The sequence below is a fragment of the Hoplias malabaricus genome, chromosome 5 (assembly GCF_029633855.1).
Source record: "Hoplias malabaricus isolate fHopMal1 chromosome 5, fHopMal1.hap1, whole genome shotgun sequence".
Classification (NCBI taxonomy): domain Eukaryota; kingdom Metazoa; phylum Chordata; class Actinopteri; order Characiformes; family Erythrinidae; genus Hoplias; species Hoplias malabaricus.
Window position 1 is genome coordinate 13,996,366 of NC_089804.1, and position 23,397 is coordinate 14,019,762.

The following is a 23,397-nucleotide window of genomic DNA, read 5'->3' on the forward strand; positions in this document are numbered from 1 at the left end:
ACAAGCACCTTTCAAGAGTTTCAGCTCTGTGACTCCATTGGCTGAACACTGAACGATGGACACATATCTCTGGCTACTGATTGGCTAAAATAAAAGTGACGACCAATGAAAATCTACAGCCCCCATAAAACAGACCTAACGACGTCCTTGCGGGAAGATAACTAAGGGAACTGAACGCTGGCTGGGATACTTAATGGCGGTTGGCATAAGCTCGCTCATAACTCAAATCTCGGCTCGCATCTTAAAGCAAAAAATTGACCGAGCGACGGCTCGTATGTTGATTCACTCGTAAGTCAAGGTCTCACTGTAGTTTGTTTGGAAGCACTTAAAAAGGGATAGTTTGGTTAAAGGAAAAAACACATTTACACAACAACTTCCCGTTTTACACAAATGTAGCTAATCACAAAGGCTTCAAGATGGCTGCTACATCTTGGCTAAAGTTAATTATCTGTTTTGTAGGATGATACAAGGTTTCTGTATCAAAATTGATAACCGGTATAATGTATTTACCCGTCATAGTAGACCGCCATCTCATTAGTGACTCTCACTAGGTGCGCATCCATTGTGCAAACACAGCGTGTATATTTCCATTAAAAAAATCAGGAAAATAAAGTAGGGTTTGATGCTCTGGAGCACCTCACATGAGCTTAAGGCCATCAGGCCCAGTGCCAAGCGTGGGCTAGAGGTGTATGAAGACCGCTCTCAGGCATTGTTAGCTACATTTCACTCCTAGCTTCAACGTAGAACTAATGTAACAACATTAACAACGCTTTTGGGAAAAGTGGAAAAACTGGGAAAAAATGAATTTCACGCAAACTATCCCTTTGATATAAGACAGGCTGATTGTCTTTATACTCATTTGGAAGCTGAACCCCTAAAGTAAATAAACTATTCAGGCTTTATTAGGATGAATCCTGTGTTACACTTGTTGTATGGCCTCTGTGGCCTATATCCATCTGATTCAGTGACATGACTCGCACCCTTTTAGCCTGTGTCCTAGACATCTAAACTCTACGATATAAAGTCTGTGCATAACAAGCCAGAAGATCCAGAACTTGTAAAGGTTTTAAAAGGTTTAAAGTCTAGATTTTGCACCATTGAAGAGATACAAGAAAATCACAAACGCACATCAAACACAATAGAAACACATCCAGACTGTTTTAGCTCTTTTTTGTTGTTATTGAGAGCCTGTTTTTGCCGGTAACCTCCTTAAATTAATGGCAAATATTTCATTGGGGTTTGTTTGTGTTTTTGTTCCTGTGTTAGTAAGTATGTCTGATAAATTTGACTTCAGTGTTGCCTTGAAACACGTGCATAAAAACGGATTAAAAATATGTATAAAACTGAATTAAATACAAATAAAATTGAATTCTTATGAACAACAAGCCAGTGATCACAAGATGACATACAATCATTCATAAAGTAAAGTAATATTGTATCAATGTAAATGGTCTTATCAGTTGCACGTAAATTAAGTCTGGTCTGTATTTCTACGTCAGTGTAAATATACTAGTATTTTTATGTATTTAAGTGAAACTACTGAATTACCATAGCTAGGTATTAATTATATTAATTATTATATTAATTAACAATTATTAATTGTTGTTGGCTGCAGTCATAAGCATCTAACTCATGTCTGTAGCTAGAGCGGCAAGGTGTCGCAGTCACACAGCTCCAGGGGCCTGGAGGTAGTGGGTTCGATTCCCGCTCCGGGTGACTGTCTGTAAGGAGTGTGGTGTGTTCTCCCTGTGTCTGCGTGGGTTTCCTCCTGGTGACTGTTTGTGAGGAGTGTGGTGTGTTCTCCCTGTGTCTACGTGGGTTTCCTCTGGGTGACTGTCTGTGAGGAGTGTGGTGTGTTCTCCCTGTGTCTGCGTGGGTTTCCTCTGGGTGACTGTCTGTGAGGAGTGTGGTGTGTTCTCTCTGTGTCTGCGCGGGTTTCCTCCGGGTGACAGTCTGTGAGGAGTGTGGTGTGTTCTCCCTGTGTCCGCGTGGGTTTCCTCTGGGTGACTGTCTGTGAGGAGTGTGGTGTGTTCTCCCTGTGTCTGTGTGGGTTTAATCCGGGTGACTGTCTGTGAGGAGTGTGGTGTGTTCTCCCTGTGTCCGCGTGGGTTTCCTCTGGGTGACTGTCTGTGAGGAGTGTGGTGTGTTCTCCCTGTGTCTATGTGGGTTTCCTCTGGGTGACTGTCTGTGAGGAGTGTGGTGTGTTCTCCCTGTGTCTGCGTGGGTTTCCTCTGGGTGACTGTCTGTGAGGAGTGTGGTGTGTTCTCCCTGTGTCCGCGTGGGTGTCCTCTGGGTGACTGTCTGTGAGGAGTGTGGTGTGTTCTCCCTGTGTCTGTGTGGGTTTAATCCGGATGACTGTCTGTGAGGAGTGTGGTGTGTTCTCCCTGTGTCCGCGTGGGTTTCCTCTGGGTGACTGTTTGTGAGGAGTGTGGTGTGTTCTCCCTGTGTCTACGTGGGTTTCCTCCGGGTGACTGTCTGTGAGCAGTGTGGTGTGTTCTCCCTGTGTCTGCGTGGGTTTCCTCTGGGTGACTGTCTGTGAGGAGTGTGGTGTGTTCTCCCTGTGTCTGCGTGGGTTTCCTCTGGGTGACTGTCTGTGAGGAGTGTGGTGTGTTCTCCCTGTGTCTGCGCGGGTTTCCTCCGGGTGACTGTCTGTGAGGAGTGTGGTGTGTTCTCCCTGTGTCTGTGTGGGTTTAATCCGGGTGACTGTCTGTGAGGAGTGTGGTGTGTTCTCCCTGTGTCCGCGTGGGTTTCCTCTGGGTGACTGTCTGTGAGGAGTGTGGTGTGTTCTCCCTGTGTCCGCGTGGGTTTCCTCCGGGTGACTGTCTGTGAGGAGTGTGGCGTGTTCTCCCTGTGTCCGCGTGGGTTTCCTCCGGGTGACTGTCTGTGAGGAGTGTGGTGTGTTCTCCGTGTCCGCGTGGGTTTCCTCCGGGTGACTGTCTGTGAGGAGTGTGGTGTGTTCTCCCTGTGTCTGCGTGGGTTTCCTCCGGGTGCTCCGGTTTCCTCCCACAGTCCAAAAACACATGTTGGTAGGTGGATTGACCACTTGAAAGTGTCCGTAGGTGTGAGTGTGTGAGTGAATGTGTGAGTGTTGCCCTGTGAAGGACTGGCGCCCCCTCCAGGGTGTATTCCCGCCTTGCGCCCAATGATTCCAGGTAGGCTCTGGACCCACCGCGACCCTGAACTGGATAAGGGTTACAGATAATGAATGAATGTCTGTAGTACTGAAACTGAAACAGATATGTAGAACCCAGAAGAGTTGATGGGGAAGGATTCATTATACTATTATTAATAATAAAAAATGGTGTTTGGGATTTTTGGCAGCAGCTATTAAGTGGGGGAATAAAAGCTAAGCACATGTAACATATGAGTGTATATACACATGAACGTTGTATGAAACAATTCTCATATTTAATATGATAAAAAATATAAGCCACACCTGAGATTTTTACCTGCTGTGATTTTTAGCTGTTTTAGTTGTGTGTGATGCTGTGCAAACTGTATTTGTTTTTGTTAGTGTGTGTGTGTGTGTATTTGGCCAGGTACAATATCACAGTGAGAAACAAAGTTTCCATCGGTTGCCTGATGACATCATGGTCTGTCCACCTTTATCTGAAGGATATCACACAGACCAGGTCTCTTTCGCAGAGCCTGATGAAAGAAAGAAAAAATATCAGTCCATCCAGCCATCCATTCATCCTTCCATTTAAAATGTATAAAGCAAAAAGCATAATTATTAACTAATCGTATGTTGAATGCTACAGCAGGCCCTGCCCTCTTCCACCTGAAGCAGCTTCAGTCAGCAGTGGCCAATCGTTTTTATGCAGCACTTGCTGAAGCCTCTGGGCTGCTGACTGAGGGTCAGAGTAAAAACCTGAACAGGTCATTCACCTGCAGGTTGTTGACGATCTCATCAAACAGCCTCTTAGCGTCCTCACTCTCAGCATCCTCAAAGTAGTCTGCAATGTTCATCTGGACCGCAATGTTTTTCAGTTTTACACAAACACCTGAGGAGAGGGAGAGTGGTCCTCTTAGAGCAAAAAGTGAGATACTTTGATTCGTATCAATATTGGAGCACAAACGTACTATAAAACATTAAAAAATGTTACATATACATAGTTCTTCAATTATAGAGAAGAACTCTTTATCACTCACTCACTCACTGAGTGTTAGGGTAATGTTTGGGGTTAGGGTGATCGATAGAGTGTGTATTAGGTTAGGGCCAAGTTTAGGGTAAGGTGTGTGTGTGTGTGTTACTCACTGTTAAAATGCAATATGGCTTTAGCAGTGACGGGTGTGGATTTGAAAATGAGTGTGTGGATCTGCTGCAGCCCTTCTCTGCACAGCTCTGCTGCCCCCTCCTGATTGATCTCACTCATGTGGTCCAGCTCCAGCACACACAAACCTGAGCAGTTCCTGGCTGTAGGAGAGAGAGAGAGAGAGAGAGAGAGAGAAAGAGAGAGAAAGAGATGAGTATGATTTGAAATGTTCTATAGTTCTCAGAGAAGATGTACCTCAAAGATGAATTGAAACCCATGACTCACCCAAAGAGGCCAGTCCCTGAATGCCACAGCTGGCTCCGCCCACTCCCACCTGACGCAGGTTCGGCCAGCAGCGACCAATCGTCTGCAAGCAGCGATTACTGAAGCGACTGGGCTGCTGACTGAAGGTCGGAGTCATTAAACCATAGGAACAGTTGGAATGTCCGAATGAAAATGCACAGATGAAGGTACTTTAATGTGTTTACTTTCGTTCTAGTTTCAGGGATGTTTGTGATGATGATGGAGATGGTGATGAAGATGATGGTGATAGTGGTGATGATGATGGAGGCTCACCATGGCTGTAGAGGTGCTATGTGTAAGCTGGTGATGTCTCTACACCCTGCTCCTAAAGCCCAGATCACCTCCTGACCGACCGGATCCGACGAGCTCCTAAAACCACACACAGTAAATGTTTGCTCGCAGGTCTGACTTTGTCAGTCTTGTGCTGAAGTGTGAGGCCTGATTGTGAATATGCAGATTTCTTTATTCTTGTGTTAGACATGTGCTATGTTAATACGTGTTTATGTGTGTTTGTGTATCTGCACCTGTATGTAAGTGAGCGCAGTGCTCTGCAGTGGCAGCTAACCAGCCACAGTGACCTGTCCGTCAGAACGTTGGGGCAGTGAGAGATGGTCAGAGACATGAGGCTCCGCCCTGCGGACTTTAGCACCGCCTCCAAGCCCACCTCTAGCCAGCCCCTGTACACAGTAAAATACATTTCAAATACCTATATTGATATAGATATAAGTGTAGATGTAGGGATTGTACATTTGATGATTAACCAACTGAGTGTGTTTACCTTGTACTCCTCTGATACTCCTCTTTACTCTCTTTCCTGTTGCGTGAACGAGGTTTGAGGTTTTGCAGAATCAGTGACTGTGTCTGACTGCACCACTGAGACATAGTCACCATAAACTTCACACACACACACACACACACACACACACACACACACACACACACACTTCAAATAATAATAATAATAATAATACAAATGTTCAATATAATAAAGAAAATGTGTGTATTGATGTGCTTGTTTTGATGCTCAAATGAGGACCAGACATCCTCACAATGGAAGGAAAATGTGAGATTAGGCACAAGTAAGAACATTTTTACTTTAGATTAATGTCAGTTTTGAGTTTAGAAATGCTTTAGCTGTCGGTGTAGCTGTACTGTGATTAACAGATAACAGTCATGATACAAGTGTTGTGTTGTACATTGTGTATATGCGTTATAACTGACAGACGTGTAATACCTTGGATGAGATTCGAGCATTCTCTAGAGTTACTCTGGTCCATACTGCAGGGTGACGGGCAACACTCCACCAATCTCTACATACCTGTGACACACACACACACACACACACACATAGACTCCTAATACTAGGTACTAAGGTGAATCATAACCCCAAAAAAGAAATAAGCTAATAGCATACACACGCAGTCTTGTATAGTCAAACACACTAACAGTACTGTGGAAAAAGTCAGAGATGACCTTTAATTAATTTTCATTTAAATTTGAATCATTAAAAAACAAAAAACATTACTAGAATATACAGAGAAAACACCAAAACATCCCCTTTCAGATAAACAGCACATCATCTAAAAAGAAACAAATAAACAAGCTCTACTCTTGATTCATTCATTCATTCATTATCTGTAACCCTTATCCAGTTCAGGGTCGCGGTGGGTCCAGAGCCTTCCTGGAATCATTGGGCACAAGGTGGGAATACACCCTGGAGGGGGCGCCAGTCCTTCACAGGGCAACAAACACACATTCACTCACACCTACGGACACTTTTAAGTCGCCAATCCACTTACCAACGTGTGTTTTTGGACTGTGGGAGGAAACCGGAGCACCCGGAGGAAACCCACGCAGACACAGGGAGAACACAACACATTCCTCACAGACTGTCACCCGGAGGAAACCCACGCAGACACAGGGAGAACACACCACACTCCTCACAGACAGTCACCCGGAGGAAACCCACGCAGACACAGGGAGAACACACCACACTCCTCACAGACAGTCATCCGGAGGAAACCCACGCAGACACGGAGAACACACCACACTCCTCACAGACAGTCACCTGGAGGAAACCCACACAGACACAGGGAGAGCCCTACTTTTGATTCAGATTTGAAAAAAATTGAAGGTGGTTGTGTTTATTGTTTTGCTGTGAGAAACAACTCACTGTGGATCTGATTCTGTGAAGGAGATGTGACTGTGAAAGAGCTTTTTTTAATCAAAAGAAGTTGAATCTTAATAGCACACTAAATTTTGAGAATGTGTTTCTGTGTAATTTGAACACACACACACACACACACACACACCTGTGCAGTGGTGAGGAGTGAGCGTGTGTCCAGGTAAGTGAAGACACAGAAAAGCCACGCCCTCATCCTCATTCGCTCTGAGCGCATCATTGATTCAGCAGGTCTGTCGTCATGGTGATGGTGGAAGGGGGAGTGTTCTGTACAGAAAGGTAAAAAAAATAGTACAGATTCATTTCTATAGAAGTGATATCTATTTGTGAATTTATCATGAAATACAACCTCAATTCCAGTGAAGTTCGGAAGTTGTATACGATGATTTGCAAATCCTTTTAAACCGATATTCAATTGAACAAACTACAAAGACAAGATGTTTAATGTTCAAACAGATAAACTTTGTTTTGTTTTTGTTTTTTTTACAAATATTCACTCATTTTGAATTTGAGGCCTGCAACATGTTCCAAAAGTGTTGGAAAACAAAAGACTGAGAACGCTGAGGAATGCTCAAAAAACATCTGTTTGGAACATTCCACAGGTGAACAGGTTCATTGAAGACAGGTGAGTGTAATGGTTAGGTATAAAGGGAGCAGCCCTGAAGGGAGGCAAGGATGGGGTGAGGTTCACCACTTTGTGAACAACTGTGTGAGCAAATCGTCCAACAGTTTAAGAACAACGTTTCTCAATGTACAATTGCAAGGAATTTAGGAATTTCACCATCTACAGCCCATAATATCATCAAAAGATTCAGAGAATCCGGAGAAGTCTCTGCAAGTAAGTGGCAAGGCTGAAAACCAACACTGAATGCCTGTGATCTTCGATCCCTCAGGCGGCACTGCATAAAAAAAGACATCATGCTGTAATGGATATTACCACATGAGCTCAGGAACACTTCAGAAAACCATTGTTAGTGAACACAGTTCGTCACTCCATCTACAAGTCCAAGTTAAAACTATGCCATGCAAAGCAAAAGCCATATATCAACAGCACCCAGAAACGCCACTGGCTTCTCTGGGCCTGAGCTCATTTGAGATGGACTGACACAAATTGGTCTCTGTGGTCTAACGAGTGCACATTTCAAATTGTTTTTGGAAATCATAGATGTCGTGTCCTCTGGGCCAAAGAGGAAAAGGACTGTCTGGGTTGTTATCAGCGCAAAGTTCAAAAGCCAGCATCTCTGATGGTATAGGGGTGTGTTAGTGCCCGTGGCATGGGTAACTTGCACATCTGCAAAGGCACTATTAATGCTGAAAGGTGCATACAGGTTTTGGAGCAACATATGCTGCCATCCAAGCAAGGTCTTTTTCAGGGACGTCCTGCCTATTTCATCAAGACAATGCCAAACCACGTTCTGCACGTGTTATAACAGCGTGGCTTCATAGTAAAAGGGTGCAGATACTAGACTGGCCTGCCTGCAGTCCACACCTGTCTCCCTTTGAAAATGTGTGGCGCATTATGAAGCGCAAAATACGACAACCGAGACCCCAGGCTGTTGAGCAACTGAAGTTGTACATCAAGCAAGAATGGGAAATTCCACTTACAACGCTTCAACAATTAGTATCCTCAGTTCCCAAACGCTTATTGATTGTTGTTCAAAGGAAAGATGATGTAACACAGTGGTAAACATGCCCCTGTCCCAACTTTTTTTGGAAAGTGTTGCAGGCCTCAAATTCAAAATGAGTGAATATTTACAATAAAGTTTGTTCGTTTAAAAATAAATATCTTGTCTTTGTAGTGTATTCAATTGAATTGAAAAGTATTTGCAAATCGTATTCTGTTTTACACAACGTCCCAACTTCATTGGAATTGGGGTTGTACATATGGACAGCTGCAGATTTGAGTTGAAAATTACTAAAATGTACATACAAGGCTTTTGCACGACAGCAACAGTCATTCATAATTATATGGTAGAGTCAATCATACATATAGTGACAAAAACTGTAAAAAAATAATCCTGAATAAATAGTGTGTGGGTGTGCTACCTGTTTTACTGTATGTCCTGTAGCGTCTGCGTGGGTGAAGATCTTCCTGTGAGTCAGCGGTATAGATGGACCAGCTGTCTGAGTCTCCCTCAGTGCCTGGCTGTGTGTGTGGACTCCAGCAGGGAGACGGAGGGGCCCTCTGAGGCCCTTGGAGCTCTGCACACAGCACATGATAATACTGCGCCTCCAGGGCACACGGAGCACCTTCCCAATCCACTTCACATCCTCCAGAGCCCACGGAGAGGGTACGCATCCTGCCTTCACCGCACCTAACCAGGAATGGGACCAAGGTGTACACAAGGAAATAATTATATCAGAAATAACAGGAAGCTGTTCCATTGAAAACCATGTTCGGAAAATATTTAAAACGTTTTTTTCATGTCTAAATATAACCTAGAAATCAAACTGTCTATGAAATAGATGCTTGAACTATCTGGAAGTTCTTGTATCATTTTATAAAAAAATGATTATAAATGAAACAACTTATGAATAAAACATTGTCCTTAGCCTCAACAATAAGCAGCATATTAGGAATCATTAATGTTTTATAAATGCTCAAAAATTACGTGAGACTTGAATGTTTCATATAACGATGCTTTTCCACTGCATGGACCCTACTTGACTCAACTCAGCTCGGCTCTTTTCTGTAGCCTGGGTACTTTTCTGGAACCGGGTACTTTAATTCCTTGGTAGGTGGAGTAGCTACTAAAATGTGTCCCTAGGTGTGAGTGTGTTTCACCCTGTGAAGGACTGGCACCGGCGGCACGTAGTGTCACAGTCACACAGCTCCAGGGACCTGGAGGTTGTCGGTTCGATTCCTGCTCCAGGTGACTGTCTGTGAGGAGTGTGGTGTGTTCTCCCTGTGTCTGCGTGGGTTTCCTCCGGGTGACTGTCTGTGAGGAGTGTGGTGTGTTCTCCCTGTGTCTGTGTGGGTTTCCTCCGGGTGACTGTCTGTGAGGAGTGTGGTGTGTTCTCCCTGTGTCTGTGTGGGTTTCCTCCCACAGTCCAAAAACACACGTTGGTAGGTGGATTGGTGACTCAAAAGTGTCCGTAGGTGTGAGTGATTGTGTGAGTGTGTGTCGCCCTGTGAAGGACTGGTGCTCCCTCCAGGGTGTATTCCCGCCTTGCGCCCAATGATTCTAGGTAGGCTCTGGACCCACCGCGACCCTGAACTGGATAAGGGTTACAGAGAATGAATGAATGAATGAATGAAAGGACTGGCGCCCCCTCCAGGGTGTGTTCTTGCCTTGTGCCCAGTGATTCGGGATAGACTCCGGACCCATTGTGGCCCTGAACTGGATAAGCAGTTACAGACAATGAATGAATGAATGTTTTGAAAAGGTTTAAATGTTCCTTGGCTTGGTGGCTGAAAAAAACTATAGCGAGAGCTGGACGTGCAACAAGGAAAAGTCTGCTCTAATAACTGGGAATCTTTGAGAATAAACGACAAGTACACAGCGCCTAACTTTACCACCGGTGGTTTACAAAGTTTGCAGTTCCCGCTGGATTTTGGATTTGGTGACATCCTTGGATCCATTTTGTTGTGGAGCTGTGCTAATAGAAAAGTGACCAGGGAAAAGCATGTCAAGTCGATGGTATGCAGTGGAAAAGCACCATAAGATTTGCATCTGTGACAAGACTTTGATCTATTTACTATTAAAATTTATCCATGTCCTCTGTGAAATAGAAGTGGCAGTTACCTGGGTACCGGACTACGCTTGCGGTCATACTGTGAGTAACAGCACCTGGACATCCCTGACACACTGTAGCTCCTCTGCTGGGGGAGAGTTTGTGAAGAGAGGGTTAAATTATAAGAGGAATCCTGAAAGGGTAATTCCCATTTTAATAAGATTTCAGATTTTATGACACATCAGAATATATTTGACTGCAAATGGCACCCTCTTGTGGAGAGTATTGAGATTGCTAAATATGAGAGAGTGATTATTTATACACACACAGATCCGATTCAACTGTTCATTTAATCAGTCCCACTGGTCATACTGCTGCACTCTGTACCTCCACAATTGCATATTTGAATCCATCTATTGATCTCCATTTCATCCTGTTCAGTCAGGACCCCACATTTTACAGTCATGGATTTTTCTTTGCAACACATGGTGGTTTGTGTTAGTATTAGTGGAACAGACACAGCAGTGCTACTGGAGTTTTAAAACACTGTGTCCACTCTGTTAGACACCTACATCATTGATCCATCTTGTAGATGTAAAGTCAGAGAGTAACTCATCAGCTGCTGCAGTTTGGTTTGGTCGTCCTCTAGTCCTGCTTCTTTGGACACAGAACCCTATTGGCTGGATCCAGCAGTAGCAGTGAGGTATTTAAAACTCCAGCAGCACTGCCGTGTCTGATCCACTCGTACCAGCACAACACACACTACGTCTGTGTTACTGCAGCACTGAGAATGATCCACCACCCAATCATACCTGCTCTGTGGTGGTCTTGTGGGCCATGAACAATGAAGAACAGGGTGAAAAGTGGCTAATAAAGTATGCATGGTGAGTACAATAATTAAAAGCTAGCGCCCATTTGAGGTCATTTTCTGAATAGTTTGGGAGACTGGTGTAGACAGACACTGCTCAGTTAGGTTTGGATGTGAACTCTTGTACCTGGTGTGGTGGTCCTCTGGGGGTGAGTGGTCCATGAGGTGATGAGATGTCAGTGGGGGTGTGTGTGAGGGTGTGTAGGTTCTGCAGCTGTTTCTCTGCTCTCTCTGCTCTCTCCAGTAAATCCTCTATGAAGCTCTGCAGACGCAACTTAGCACTCGCTTCTCTGAAAGCAGTCTCTCTCACAAACCTGTCCAACTCACAGACCTCCCTGGTGCACACACACACACACACAAAATGAAAATTGCTGACACATTAGGGATTAGGTAGGTTGTTCTAAAGAAGTGGCCAGAGAGAGTGTGTGTGTGTGTGTGTATGTGTGTGTGTGTGTGTGTGTGTGTGTGTGTGTGTGTGTGTGTGTGTTTAAAGCCATGCTTCTGAGTCCCCTGGGGTCTGGTCCTGCTGCCCTGTCGGACTGCATGTCTGATGCGGCGCTGAGGCGGACACTCATGAAATGGGGCTCCAGTGAGTGCTGCCATGGCAACAAGAGACTAATTCCAGCACTGCCTTGTTGTATAAAGTGCAGGAAACTGAAAGCACATTTCAGACACATGCAGAAAGTGGATATATATTACTTCATAAAATCACTGGGAAGCCCTGTGGGGCCAATTACCACTGGTCACTGGACACAGAGCTGATAAATACAGACAAGCTAGTGCTAATGTAGCTCTGGAGAAAGGTGTTTACACACTCACCCAGAGAAGAGAACAGAGCTGGGAATCGAACCCTGTGGAAGATGCTGTATCAACCTGTGTTCAGGCCTTTGCTTACAGTTTCATGACAGGGGATGGCTTAAGCACACGCATCTTGTATTTGTGAACTGTGAGGACTATGCATACACTTCCATTCATTTTTTTGGACACACACACACTTACTGATGTTTGAGGTTGAGTTCTTCCTCCCTGTCCATCAGCTCCTGCCTCAGGCTGGCCAGCATCTCCACCGAAACGTCCACCTGCCGGGTCAGCTCAGCCGCCCTCTCCTCGGCCTCACGCTTCTCTCTCTCCATCCTCTCGCTCTCCCTCCTCGCCCTCCTCACCTCCACGCTCCTTCTCTTCACCTCTTCCTGCAGCGCCCTCATGCGGGCACTCACTCTCTGCTGGACGTCCAGAGCCAGCTGCTGCAGCCGGGCCTCTAGAGCCAGCCGTCCCAGCCAGGGCACACTCAGCTGGGTCAGGGCCTGCTCTGGCCGCCCTGCAGTGGACACAGCCATGGTCATCAGCGGAGACTGAGACGACGGTGTGTCAGAGCGTCTGCCAACGATGAGCTGACCCAGAGGAATTGCAGCTGAAGAGGCCAGGCTCAGAGCATCCAGGAGCTCCAGACGCAAAGGCTGGCTGATGGGACTTCTCCCCAGAGAAACGCATTGTCTCTGGGCAGAGAGGGCCACCACAGCCCCTTCTGATTTCCGCCTGGGGGTCAGACAGATCTTCTTACAGTTGTGGTCTCCAAAATCCCTCACCTCGCCACAGTCAGGACACTGCATTGACCGGTCAGTTGTGGTTGACATTGTGTGCTGCACAAAATACACAAACAAACACACACACACATTTAATAATGAATAACATTATTAATGATTATAGAAATAACATTATATTAATATAATCAATAATAATAATAAAAATAAATAATAAAATCATTGGGCGGCACGGTGTCGCAGTCACACAGCTCCAGGGGCCTGGAGGTTGTGGGTTCGATTCCCGCTCCGGGTGACTGTCTGTGAGGAGTGTGGTGTGTTCTCTCTGTGTCTGCGTGGGTTTCCTCCGGGTGCTCCGGTTTCCTCCCACAGTCCAAAAACACACATTGGTAGGTGGATTGGTGACTCAAAAGTGTCCGTAGGTGTGAGTGTGTGAGTGAATGTGTGTGTGTGTGTTGCCCTGTGAAGGACTGGCGCCCCCTCCAGGGTGTATTCCCGCCTTGCGCCCAATGATTCCAGGTAGGCTCTGGACCCACCGTGACCCTGAATTGGATAAGGGTTACAGATAATGAATGAATGAATAAAAAAATCATTCAACCTTTTCTAGCATTAGCTGCAGCTTTGCGAAAAACAAAATAACAAATTCTCCAGAAGGGGAAGCTATTCAGTGCTTTATATGAGAGAAACTATGCGTCCTCATATTTCCACACATTCAAATTCATTCTGAAGTTTGTGGCTGGCAATCATTTCATTTTCACAATCAGTGCAAAGTGTGCTACCAGAGATTCTTTCTCTCTCTCTCTCTCTCTCTCTCTCTCTCTCCCTCTCTACTCTCTCCCTCGCTCTCTCTCTCTCTCTCCCTCTCTCTCCTGCTTTCCCTCCTCCTGCTATACTGTAACTGGCTGGATAAGGAATATATGTACTTTTGGAGGAAGTGATGTAATAGTGTGATGAAACAGGGACAATACAGAGCTGTAATTAGGTCACAGCTTTCTGTCTGGGAGAAGTAGTCTCCTCAATACACCTGGTCTGTCTGAGAGTCTCTCTCTCTCTCTCTCTCCCTGTGTTTATTATATTGAAACAATATGGATCATTCCCGCTCTGTTTAACTCGTGGTTTAATGAATAATTTGCGCATATCTGCAGTGACCCACTACTTCTTCTTTGGTCTTACTCTGTGCCTCTAATCACTTATCTCTCTCAGTGTGTGTGTGTGTGTGTGTGTGTGTGAGTGACTGAGAGAGATCAAAGCTAACCCAGTGATGTGCAGGAATGTAAACAGCCCGCGCGCTCGCCGGGCTGCGCGTTATGAACGCTTGAATGGCACACAGACAAAGCCGCTGCACCGTCCGCGTGCCACCACAGCACAAGACCGTGTCTCTGATAAAAATGAACTCTCACCCACCCTCAGACCACAGCCAGGAGTCCCTCAGACACGGGAACAGCAATTCCAACCGCCCACGCGCCCCGTGCACACAGTAGTCCAGCTTCTAACGGCTCCGGTCACTCAGACCGAGGAAACATCTGGAGAAGCTGTGTGACTGACCTCCTGTAAAACTCGCCTGACGCCCTACATTGTCAAGACCACCCATCCCACCTCCTGGTCCTCAGCTGATGCTGTCGGAACTGTCCATATGTCCTTCCTCTACTCTTCTTCTCCTTCTTCTTCTGTCCTCAAACAGGGGACACAAGTCCGAGCAAGGCCCTCGCGCGCTCCTCTCCGCCTCAAATACCCGCGTGCATCTCTCCAAACCGCCTCTGACGTCACATGGCGCGCTCTCAGTTCAGCCGGAGCGCGAGGACGCCGCCGGTGGACTTCAACACCGGAAAAAGCCACTCGTGCCGGCGCCCATATAGAGACTAGTTCTTTTTCCGCCCGAATTCCGACACACCTCCTGGAACCGGGCAATGTGTCTTCTCCTGCTCTGGGATTGGTTACTTTCTCTTCATCTGAGCCGGGATTGGCTAATCGCCTTTCAGCAAATTGTAATTGTCACGCTGCTGTGCGAGGGTTCAGCACCAGAGACAGCGCATGCGTACAGCGCGCACGCCTGCTTCAATCGGTTCCACCCGTATTCTGGGGAAACACGCCTCCTGCACATGTGATTGGTTCTAATTAAATGAGCAGCACTGGGATTGGTTTGTGTACACCTCTTGCATATGGATAGGTTCTTATCTTGTCAGCGGCACTGGGATTGGTCTGTACTTGGCTACTGTTTATTTTCTTTGGTGCAGTTTGTCAGTTAAAATAGGTAACAATGTCTTTTTTGTATATATTTAGAAATATATCCCTGTTTTCCACACCTATCTTTTAGTGTCTATTTGCTGCAGTGTGATTGGCTATCGTCTCAATGACTGAAGGTGGGGCTACATATTCCTAACCAATTATAGCATGCGAAGCGTATCACCATTCACCAATCATAGGAGGAGTGTCTGAATCTAGGTGGGAAAAGTACAATAACAGTGCCCCAGATACAGCGCACGTCATTCTGACTTCTCCCCTTTGTATGTGTGTGTGTGTGTGTGTGTGTGTGTGTGTGCCTCTGTCTTTGGGTGTGTGGTGCTGAAACTGGAGCAGAAAGAAAGGAGAGTCTTGGAAACTCGACAGCGATATGTGCATTTAAACAGGTCATGTAAGGACTCCCAGTAGAGGAGTCATTAACTGTCAGCTATGAGAGGCGGGGAGGTAGGGCTGGGCAATGAATCGAAAATTAATCAAAATCAACATTCAGACCTTCTGATTGACATAATCTTGTCTATAATTATTATACATTAAAAACTGTTTTGTTGTTGTTTTCATTCTATTATGTTCCCAATGGGGCGGCACGGTGGTGCAGCAGGTAGTTGTCTCAGTCACACAGCTCCAGGGGCCTGGAGGATGTGGGTTCGATTCCCGCCGTGTTCTCCCTGTGTCCGTGTGGGTTTCCTCCGGGTGCTCCGGTTTCCTCCCACGGTCCAAAAACACACGTTGGTAGGTGGATTGGTGACTCAAAAGTGTCCGTAGGTGTGAGTGTCTGTGTTGCCCTTGTGCCCAATGATTCCAGGTAGGCTCTGGACCCACTGCAACCCTGAACTGGATAAGGGTTACAGATAATGAATGAATGAATGAATGAATGAATGAATGAATGTTCCCAATGTACTGTCCCTTTAAAACCATGCTATCAGGCTGTTGTCATGGAATTCTACCCCTATCTGCAACATGGAAGCAACCTAAACGGCAACAAATCGACTCGAGCAGCTCGTACCAAAGAGAAACACGGCGTCTGTGGTGTGAGCGTGCTGTGTGTTGACTTTAATTAAGTTTCAGTGATGAGCTCCCAGCAACATTAGAAACAATATCCCATATTTAATACTGGAGTATATTCACAGAACAAGCTTCATCACTGAACTATGAGAAAAAAAAATCAAAATAATCGTAATCGTGGTAAAATGTACAGTTAATCGTGATATTGATTTGAGCTCATATCGCCCAGCTCTACAGGGAGGAATGCATTATGGGTACTCGGGTACTTGTGCTTCAGTAAAATACCAGTGGACTGAGAACTTTCCTGAGTGTATCAGGAACCTGCTGCTTTTCACATTTCAATTAATGGCCAAAAGTGAGGATTTGATGGCGTTTAGCCACTAGAGCGTTTGTGAGGTTAGTTGCTGATGTCGGATGATTAGGTCCAGATAACTTTGGGTCATGGTGTTGGTTTCTGTGTGTGTGTGTGTGTGTGTGTCAGAGTGGTCAGTGAGGAAATGAAAGTCAACAAAACCATTGAAAGTAATCAATAAAGTGTTTTATTTCAAACATTCAAGACTTTTCATATCTTCAAATCTTCAAGGCTTTAAACAGCATGGCATCACACATGGATACTGGAATTGGCAAAGGCAAATAGACAATAATAATAATAATATTAATAATATAGACAAACGCTGGCTGTCCACTGAGGGGCAGCGCGAGATAATGCACCACTATGTGTGCTACTGCAAGTCAACTACTGTGTTGATGTTTGTTTTCTTACGCATTTGGTTCGCACGAACCAGTCAAAGCACATTCCACTGTCAGGAGCTGAATACAGAAACTGGATTCAGATCGAGAAGATGATACAGACAGAGCTCTCGAGAATGGTAGAAAAATACATTCAAAAATATATATATATTATATATATATATGTACAAATATAGAGGTTCTTCGCAGCGTATCAAAATACAATACTGTAACAATAGAAAGAGTGCGCAAACAGACGGTGATAAACAGGTGCATGCGAACGGAGACTAACAGCGTCAGAAACGTTCAGGTCATATTCAGCAGAGGCATGCAGTCTTCTTTATCAACAGCACAGCCACACCGGAGCTTTTCACACTGGAGCTTTTCACACTGGAGCTTTTCACACTGGAGCTGTTCACACTGGAGCTTTTCGCACTGGAGCTGTTCACACTGGAGCTTTTCACACTGGAGCTTTTCAAACTGGATCTTTTCACACTGGAGCTTTTCAAATTGGATCTTTTCACACTGGAGCTTTTTAAACTGGATCTTTTCACACTGGAGTTTTTCACACTGGAGCTTTTCACACTGGAGCTTTTCACACTGGAGCTTTTCACACTGGAGCTTTTTAAACTGCAGCTTTTCACACTGGAGCTTTTTAAACTGGAGCTTTTCACACTGGAGCTTTTTAAACTGGAGCTTTTCACACTGGAGCTTTTCACACTGGTGCTTTTTAAACTGGAGCTTTTCACACTGCAGCTTTTCACACTGGAGCTTTTTAAACTGGAGCTTTTCACACTGGAGCTTTTTAAACTGGAGCTTTTCACACTGCAGCTTTTTAAACTGGTGCTTTGCTTTTCACACTGGAGCTTTTTAAACTGGAGCTTTTCACACTGGAGCTTTTTAAACTGGAGCTTTTCACACTGCAGCTTTTTAAACTGGTGCTTTGCTTTTCACACTGGAGCTTTTTAAACTGCAGCTTTGCTTTTCACACTGGAGATTTTCACTCTTATAATTTCCACAGTGGAGTGTCCCAATCTGGAGCTCTTTCTTCTACAGTCTGCTTTATGCCCAAAGTCTCATTTGCCAGTGGTCAGGAAGCAGTGAGCTTAACTCCTTAATCACCAAACTCTGTCCGAAAGATAGTGTCCCAAACCACTCACACCATCCCCTCCGTCCTCATGTAAACTTCATAGTAAGAGGAATCCCAGTGTGTTTCAGTGGCAGTTCCCCATGTGTCAGAGCACGAGTTTATTACGAGAAATGTAAACATTAGCTTAAGGTACACTATATACACTCCATGGCCTTCTTTGCCGTGTCCATGTCCCTCAGTTAGCCGAGCGGTTAGCCTTCTGCTAAATCCAGTGTGGTGTCCAGAAGGTCAGAACTGTTCCAGTGATGAAGTAAACCCAGCTCCTTTCGTAAAGCAGTCAGACCCACTTCCACTCTGCAGACGGTAGGCAAGGCTGTACACTCCGTAGGGAGCCAAGGCCTGGTTTGAGACATGTTACAGTCTTTCACATTCCTCAGCATTCAGCAAAGCAGTGAGACATCAGACTGACCGCCTGCCAGGGACCACCTCCATTCAACAGTCGACCCCTCTTCACTGGCTCTACGCGCGTGAACTCGGCATGTTCCCGCAGCCATAAACTTACAGATGAGGAAGATGAAGCGCCCGCGATGCTCGCGCTCGCGCTCACACCAGTCCCGGCAGGGCGAAGGCACGTGCGGCCGCAAGCTCGGCTTTCTCGCGCTGCTTGAGGTGCACGCGCGCGTGCCTCTTCCTCTCGTCGCTGCGCGCAAAGCGGCGGCCGCATGCGTCGCAGGCGAAGGGCTTCTCGCCGGTGTGCGTACGCATGTGCGTGGTGAGGTGGTCGCTGCGGCCGAAGCGGCGCGCGCACACGCGGCACTGGAAGGGCCGGTGGCCCGTGTGCACACGCACGTGGCGGTTGAGCTCGTCGGAGCGCGAGAAGCGGCGCTCGCAGTTCTCCACGGGGCACGGAAACGGCTTCTCCCGGCGCGCGCCGGACGCGGCTTTGCGCCCGGGACCGCGCGCTCGTGAACGCGCTCCGGTTGGCGGCGCCGTAGAGAAGAGAAGGGAGTCACATGCTGATTGGTAGAGGGCGTGACCCTGAAGAAGACTGGGTGGGGCTGGAGTTTGGACTTGAACTACGGGAGTGACTTGTGCGTGTTCCTCCACGTACTCCTGCTTAATCCACGCGTCGGGAGCGCGCGTGGGCTCGAGGGATGCGAGCAGCTCAACGACGTCGTCCAGGTCCGCCAGTCGCTCGCAGGCGCGCGCTTCCTCGAAGAAGTCGAAGTCGTCCAGAAAGTCATCGTCGAAGCTCTCGGTCTTCACGTGCGCGCCGAACGGCAGGCACTCGACGCTCGCCGCCGCGTCTGTGAGCTCGTCCGCAGAGTCACTGCTCATCGGGGAGGCGGGGGAGCTGAGCGAGCTCGCCACAGACCCCACCGAGCCCTGGCGGTGCAGCAGCGAAGACGAGCTCGAGGACAGGCCCACGATCTCCGTGATGAGGTTCAAGAGGGCGTCAGTCTCCGGGTGGAACACGGCAGGAGGAGATGGAGGAGAGGGAGGAGAAGAAGGGAAGAGATCACAGGAGCATTCGGAACAACCGGGGAAAAACGGAGAGTCCGGCAGCTCGAGCTTAGGCTTCAGGAGACCTGAGAGAGAGAGAGGGGAGGGAGGGGGGTTAATATACAATGCTTTTCGTGTTGTTTACATTACTAACAAAGCACAAGCGAGAGAGAGAGAGAGAGAGAGAGAGAGAGAGGTAGATGTGGCCAGTGGATGGGGGGGGGGGGGGCAGAGAGAGAGACAGATGTAAATAGAGAGAGACAGAACAGTCTGAGAGAGAGAGAGAGAGAGAGAGAGAGAGAGAGAGAGATGTTTAATTTACAGAAAGCCAAATTTAAATCATTTCCACAATGTGAAGTTTTATTTCTTTATTTTACACACCACAACTTCTACTGAGAATGATGGGTAGATAGATATTGGGGAGAAAGGGTATGGGAGTATGTGTGTTAATGAGAGAGAGAGAGAGAGAGAGAGACAGAGAGAGAGATGTCGTTATATAATCTCTCCAGTTGATGCATAAATGACTCACTGCTCTTTCTCTCTCATTAACACACACACACACACACACACTGATAAACACAGCCGCTGCCCACTGCTCATTCTGCACCAGTTCATTCCCTCGAGCCCAGAATCCAGCGTGCGCTTACCGCTGTTTGCCTCCGTGACGATGCCCTGGCGCTCGCAAATGAAGTCCAGCGCGCTGAAGTCCACCGTGTTCAGCATGGTGACCACACAGATCCGCGAGCAAGTGCACAAGCAAGAAAAGAGAAACTCAAGTTCCGTTCGTGCGTTAAATCCGCGAGTTCCGAGAGCGCGTGCGTTTCCGGGATTCCCTGCGCGTCGCTCCGAGTCCCTGTCGTTTACGCGGTCAGTGTTCCTCCGTCGCTGTTTACCGGGATTCGCCACCGCTTTTATAGTGCCGTGGCTCCGCCCCCTCCGCCACGTCACCGCCGCGTCACGACGAGGATTCCCCGCCGCGGAGCCGCTGCCCATACATGGGCACGGGAGGATGTGACGGGGTTCCCCCTCCGAAAATGGGCATGGGGCCGTGACGTAGCGGCGGTTTTCCTGATGGAGAGGGGAGAGGGAAAGAAGGAGAGAATGCATGAATAATGAAGGAGGGGAGCACGGTCTGCAGACGGAGCCGTCTGTGGCAGGCGCAGTGTGATCAGTTGAACAATGACTGCGCTGAAGGCTGATGCAGACCTGGGTCTTGAGATGGGAAAGCGCCTCGGGCTGCAGACCGATTTTGAGATGCAGTTAATCCAGCATGCGCAGTGGCGTCTGCGACTGCATGCATACAACACAATACAGTCTCGCAGTTTCCAGTGGCCTCTGACTATTGCACAGGACCTCTGACTATTGTCACATGCGCACGTGTGTGTGCAGACAGAGGCACTTATGTACACGCACTGGGCGCAGTCAGTGATGAGAACAGGGCTCACCGCAGTCTGCTGTGGGTTAAAGAACCGCAGCCTGTTGCAGCGATGTCCGCTCTTCAGCACCGCGGACAGCGCCTCTATTCCACCGCGCTGCAGCCGCCTGATTTCATTTCCCACCCGAATTCCGGCACCTAGGATTCACCTAGAAGGTTCCCCCCGTACCGCACTAGGATTGGCTCTAAGTTCCTGCGCTGTGATTGGTCAGTAGTTCACTCTAGAGTTCATTCTATCAGACATTCCACCGCGTGGGAGAAGAATGCAGCAGCCAATCCCAGTGAAGGAAACAGGGTTTTCCGGAAAGTGGGTGGGAAATATCCAAGGAGGGCTGTGGTGTCTGCCTTTTGAAGCTGTCTGGATTTTTTTTCTGACTGGTATCTCCATCTCAGGTTATTCTGTCCATTAGATACACAGCCCGAAGGCTGTTTTCACTCTCAAGTTACAGACATGAATATTAATAAGGTGATTTTTCATAGAGAACCATTTGCTTAATAAAAATCATGAATGGGGATTCAGAATTTCACAGTATTACATCAGAGTAATGTAGCATTGCACAGCTGTAATGTGTGCTATCCTATTTGCTCTGATCAGTAATGATATTAAAGCAATCTTCTTGTTTATCAGCTCGACTAGTTCATCTGATGCACTGGATATTTGCCCTCTTTCACCATTTTTCAATACTCAGGACTCCCAAAGGACCAACACAGAGCAGGTGTTATTGCCCTGTGCTGCAGTGAAACGTGGTGGTGGTGTGTTAGTGTGTTGTGCTGGTATGAGTGGATCAGACACAGCAGCATTGCTGGAGTTTTAAAACACTGCTCCCACTCATTTTCCACTCTTGGACACAGCCTCACCTTGTAAATGTAAAGTCAGAGCCAGTAGCTCCTCTGTTGCTGCACAGTGCGTGTTGGTCGTCCTCTAGTATTTTCATCAGTGGGCACCAGACCCTACGGCTGGATATTTCTGGTTGGTGGACTATTCTCAGTCCAGCAGTTAGACTGAGGGGTTTAAAAGCTCCAGCAGCACTGCTCTGTCTGATCCACTCGCACCAGCACAACACACACTACCACACCGCCACCACGTCAGTGTCACTGCAGCACTGAGAGTGATCCACCACCCGAATCATACCTGCTCTGTGGTGGCCCTGAGGGGGTCTGGACCATAGAAGAACGAGGTCAAAAGGGGTTAATACTTTATACAGATGTGGATTACAGTTTGTAATGAAATGAAATCACAAAGAGAGAGGTGTCTTTAATGTTATGGCTGGTAGGTATAACTTGTATGAACATGTGTTTAATAAAATGCATTAGACAGCGGTTCTTCTCCATTAATTCCAGCTCCAGAGTGGAGTTCTGGATACACACACACACAACAAATGTCTTAATTATTTTGTACATTTATTTTAAATTGTATCGCTATGGAAACGTTGGCACGCCCCAGCAGGACGAACCCAGAGCTGTAGAGCACGAGACTCCAAAAATACCCCATAGCGCGTGATGCAGAGGCAGAAGCTGCAGTGTGTAAGCGACAGGCTTTCCTCTCTTTATGGGGACCAAGTTCTTACAGTGGCAGTGTGTAAAAAGGGATTGGTAAATGGAAACATTAAGGTGGTGACAAGTTAATGGGTTTATTAATTGGGTTAGGAATTGTTTTTGATAAGTCCCCACAATGCATGAAAACAAACATTTTGTGTATGTGTGTAAGAGAGTGAAATCTTCTCTGCAAATTATTACTCTCTCTTCCACCAGAGCCAGAGCCACTCGGTACACATCAGCCACTCAAACACACAGAGGGGCTAATTATAGGCAACAGTTAAAGCTGTGAAAATGAAGCATTTCAGATAGAGGGAGAAACAAACGCGAGCTGGAAGTTCATGCGCTCACGCCCCCCCAGAGCAGCGTCAACAACGGAGCTCAGTTTAACACAGAGCCTCACGTCCAGTGAAAGAAATACAGCAATATTTTCAACCCCACCGTCTCCCTGCTGAAGCTGTTCTGTCTGGGGCCCTGTGGACCACATACACTTTATGATCAAATGTAGGACTAGGACTAGGCTGTTCCACACCCTTCGCTTTGACCTTTGATATATGATTTTACAGCATTCAGCCACAAGACCATTTGTCAGCTCAGTTACTGCTGGGTGATTAGTTTGGGACTATTCCTTTAAATCCTCCAGTCTCATGCTCCCTCCTCCGTCCAGCTGGACTTATGTAAACACTGTGGGCGTTTCTTCAGCACCGGGGATTCGGCTGCATTCTCTTAAACATACTTTCTAAAAGCATGCGTTTTAGTGGAAGAAACTGTTAACCTCCTTTTTGGTAAACTGCTGATCTGAAGTCAGCTCTTTCAGTCTTCCTGCATTTCCTTCTCAGGGCCTGCCGTAACAAAAATACAAGCTTAGGTCGGTCTTGTTTTGCAGAGAGAGATGTTTTCTCTGTGTTCCTCTCTCTGCCTCTGTGTGAGCATCCCAGTCTCTCAGGCACTCACAGGGTTATTTTTAGAGCTCAAACACTCGTCTTCAGATCTCTCTCACTGTCTCTTCCTCCCTTTCTCTCTCTAATTTCAAGTC

General features: G+C 46.8%; 2 protein-coding genes and 1 long non-coding RNA gene across 4 annotated transcripts; 1 reads left to right on the plus strand and 2 right to left on the minus strand.

Annotated features, from left to right (window-relative positions):
• Positions 1–169: 169 nt before the first annotated feature.
• On the plus strand, positions 170–4,984 carry LOC136697373 (uncharacterized). Its single transcript, XR_010802695.1, has 3 exons — positions 170–288; positions 4,494–4,666; positions 4,756–4,984. It is a non-coding gene; the product is annotated as an uncharacterized lncRNA (long non-coding RNA).
• si:ch73-290k24.5 (F-box only protein 41) lies at positions 3,443–14,399 on the minus strand. 2 transcript variants are annotated; one of them, XM_066672421.1, is made up of 14 exons: positions 14,230–14,399; positions 12,284–12,924; positions 11,412–11,619; positions 10,488–10,561; positions 8,788–9,056; positions 6,872–7,008; positions 5,794–5,877; positions 5,338–5,453; positions 5,084–5,236; positions 4,833–4,928; positions 4,542–4,660; positions 4,259–4,417; positions 3,889–4,004; positions 3,443–3,648 (listed from the first exon to the last, which is right to left on the minus strand). In XM_066672421.1, the coding sequence occupies exons 2-14, from the start codon at positions 12,916–12,918 to the stop codon at positions 3,589–3,591; spliced, it is 2,226 nt and encodes a 741-aa protein (XP_066528518.1). In that variant the 5' UTR covers positions 12,919–12,924; positions 14,230–14,399; the 3' UTR covers positions 3,443–3,588. The 2 variants fall into 2 exon arrangements, with proteins under 2 accessions (XP_066528518.1, XP_066528517.1); XM_066672420.1 differs by having other exon boundaries at positions 10,488–10,564.
• Positions 14,400–16,632: 2,233 nt separating this feature from the next.
• On the minus strand, positions 16,633–20,262 carry egr4 (early growth response 4). The gene is made up of 2 exons (XM_066672585.1): positions 20,038–20,262; positions 16,633–19,476 (listed from the first exon to the last, which is right to left on the minus strand). Exons 1-2 carry the CDS (start codon positions 20,111–20,113, stop codon positions 18,491–18,493), a joined length of 1,062 nt encoding a protein of 353 aa, XP_066528682.1. The 5' UTR covers positions 20,114–20,262; the 3' UTR covers positions 16,633–18,490.
• Between the last annotated feature and the right edge of the window lie 3,135 nt (positions 20,263–23,397).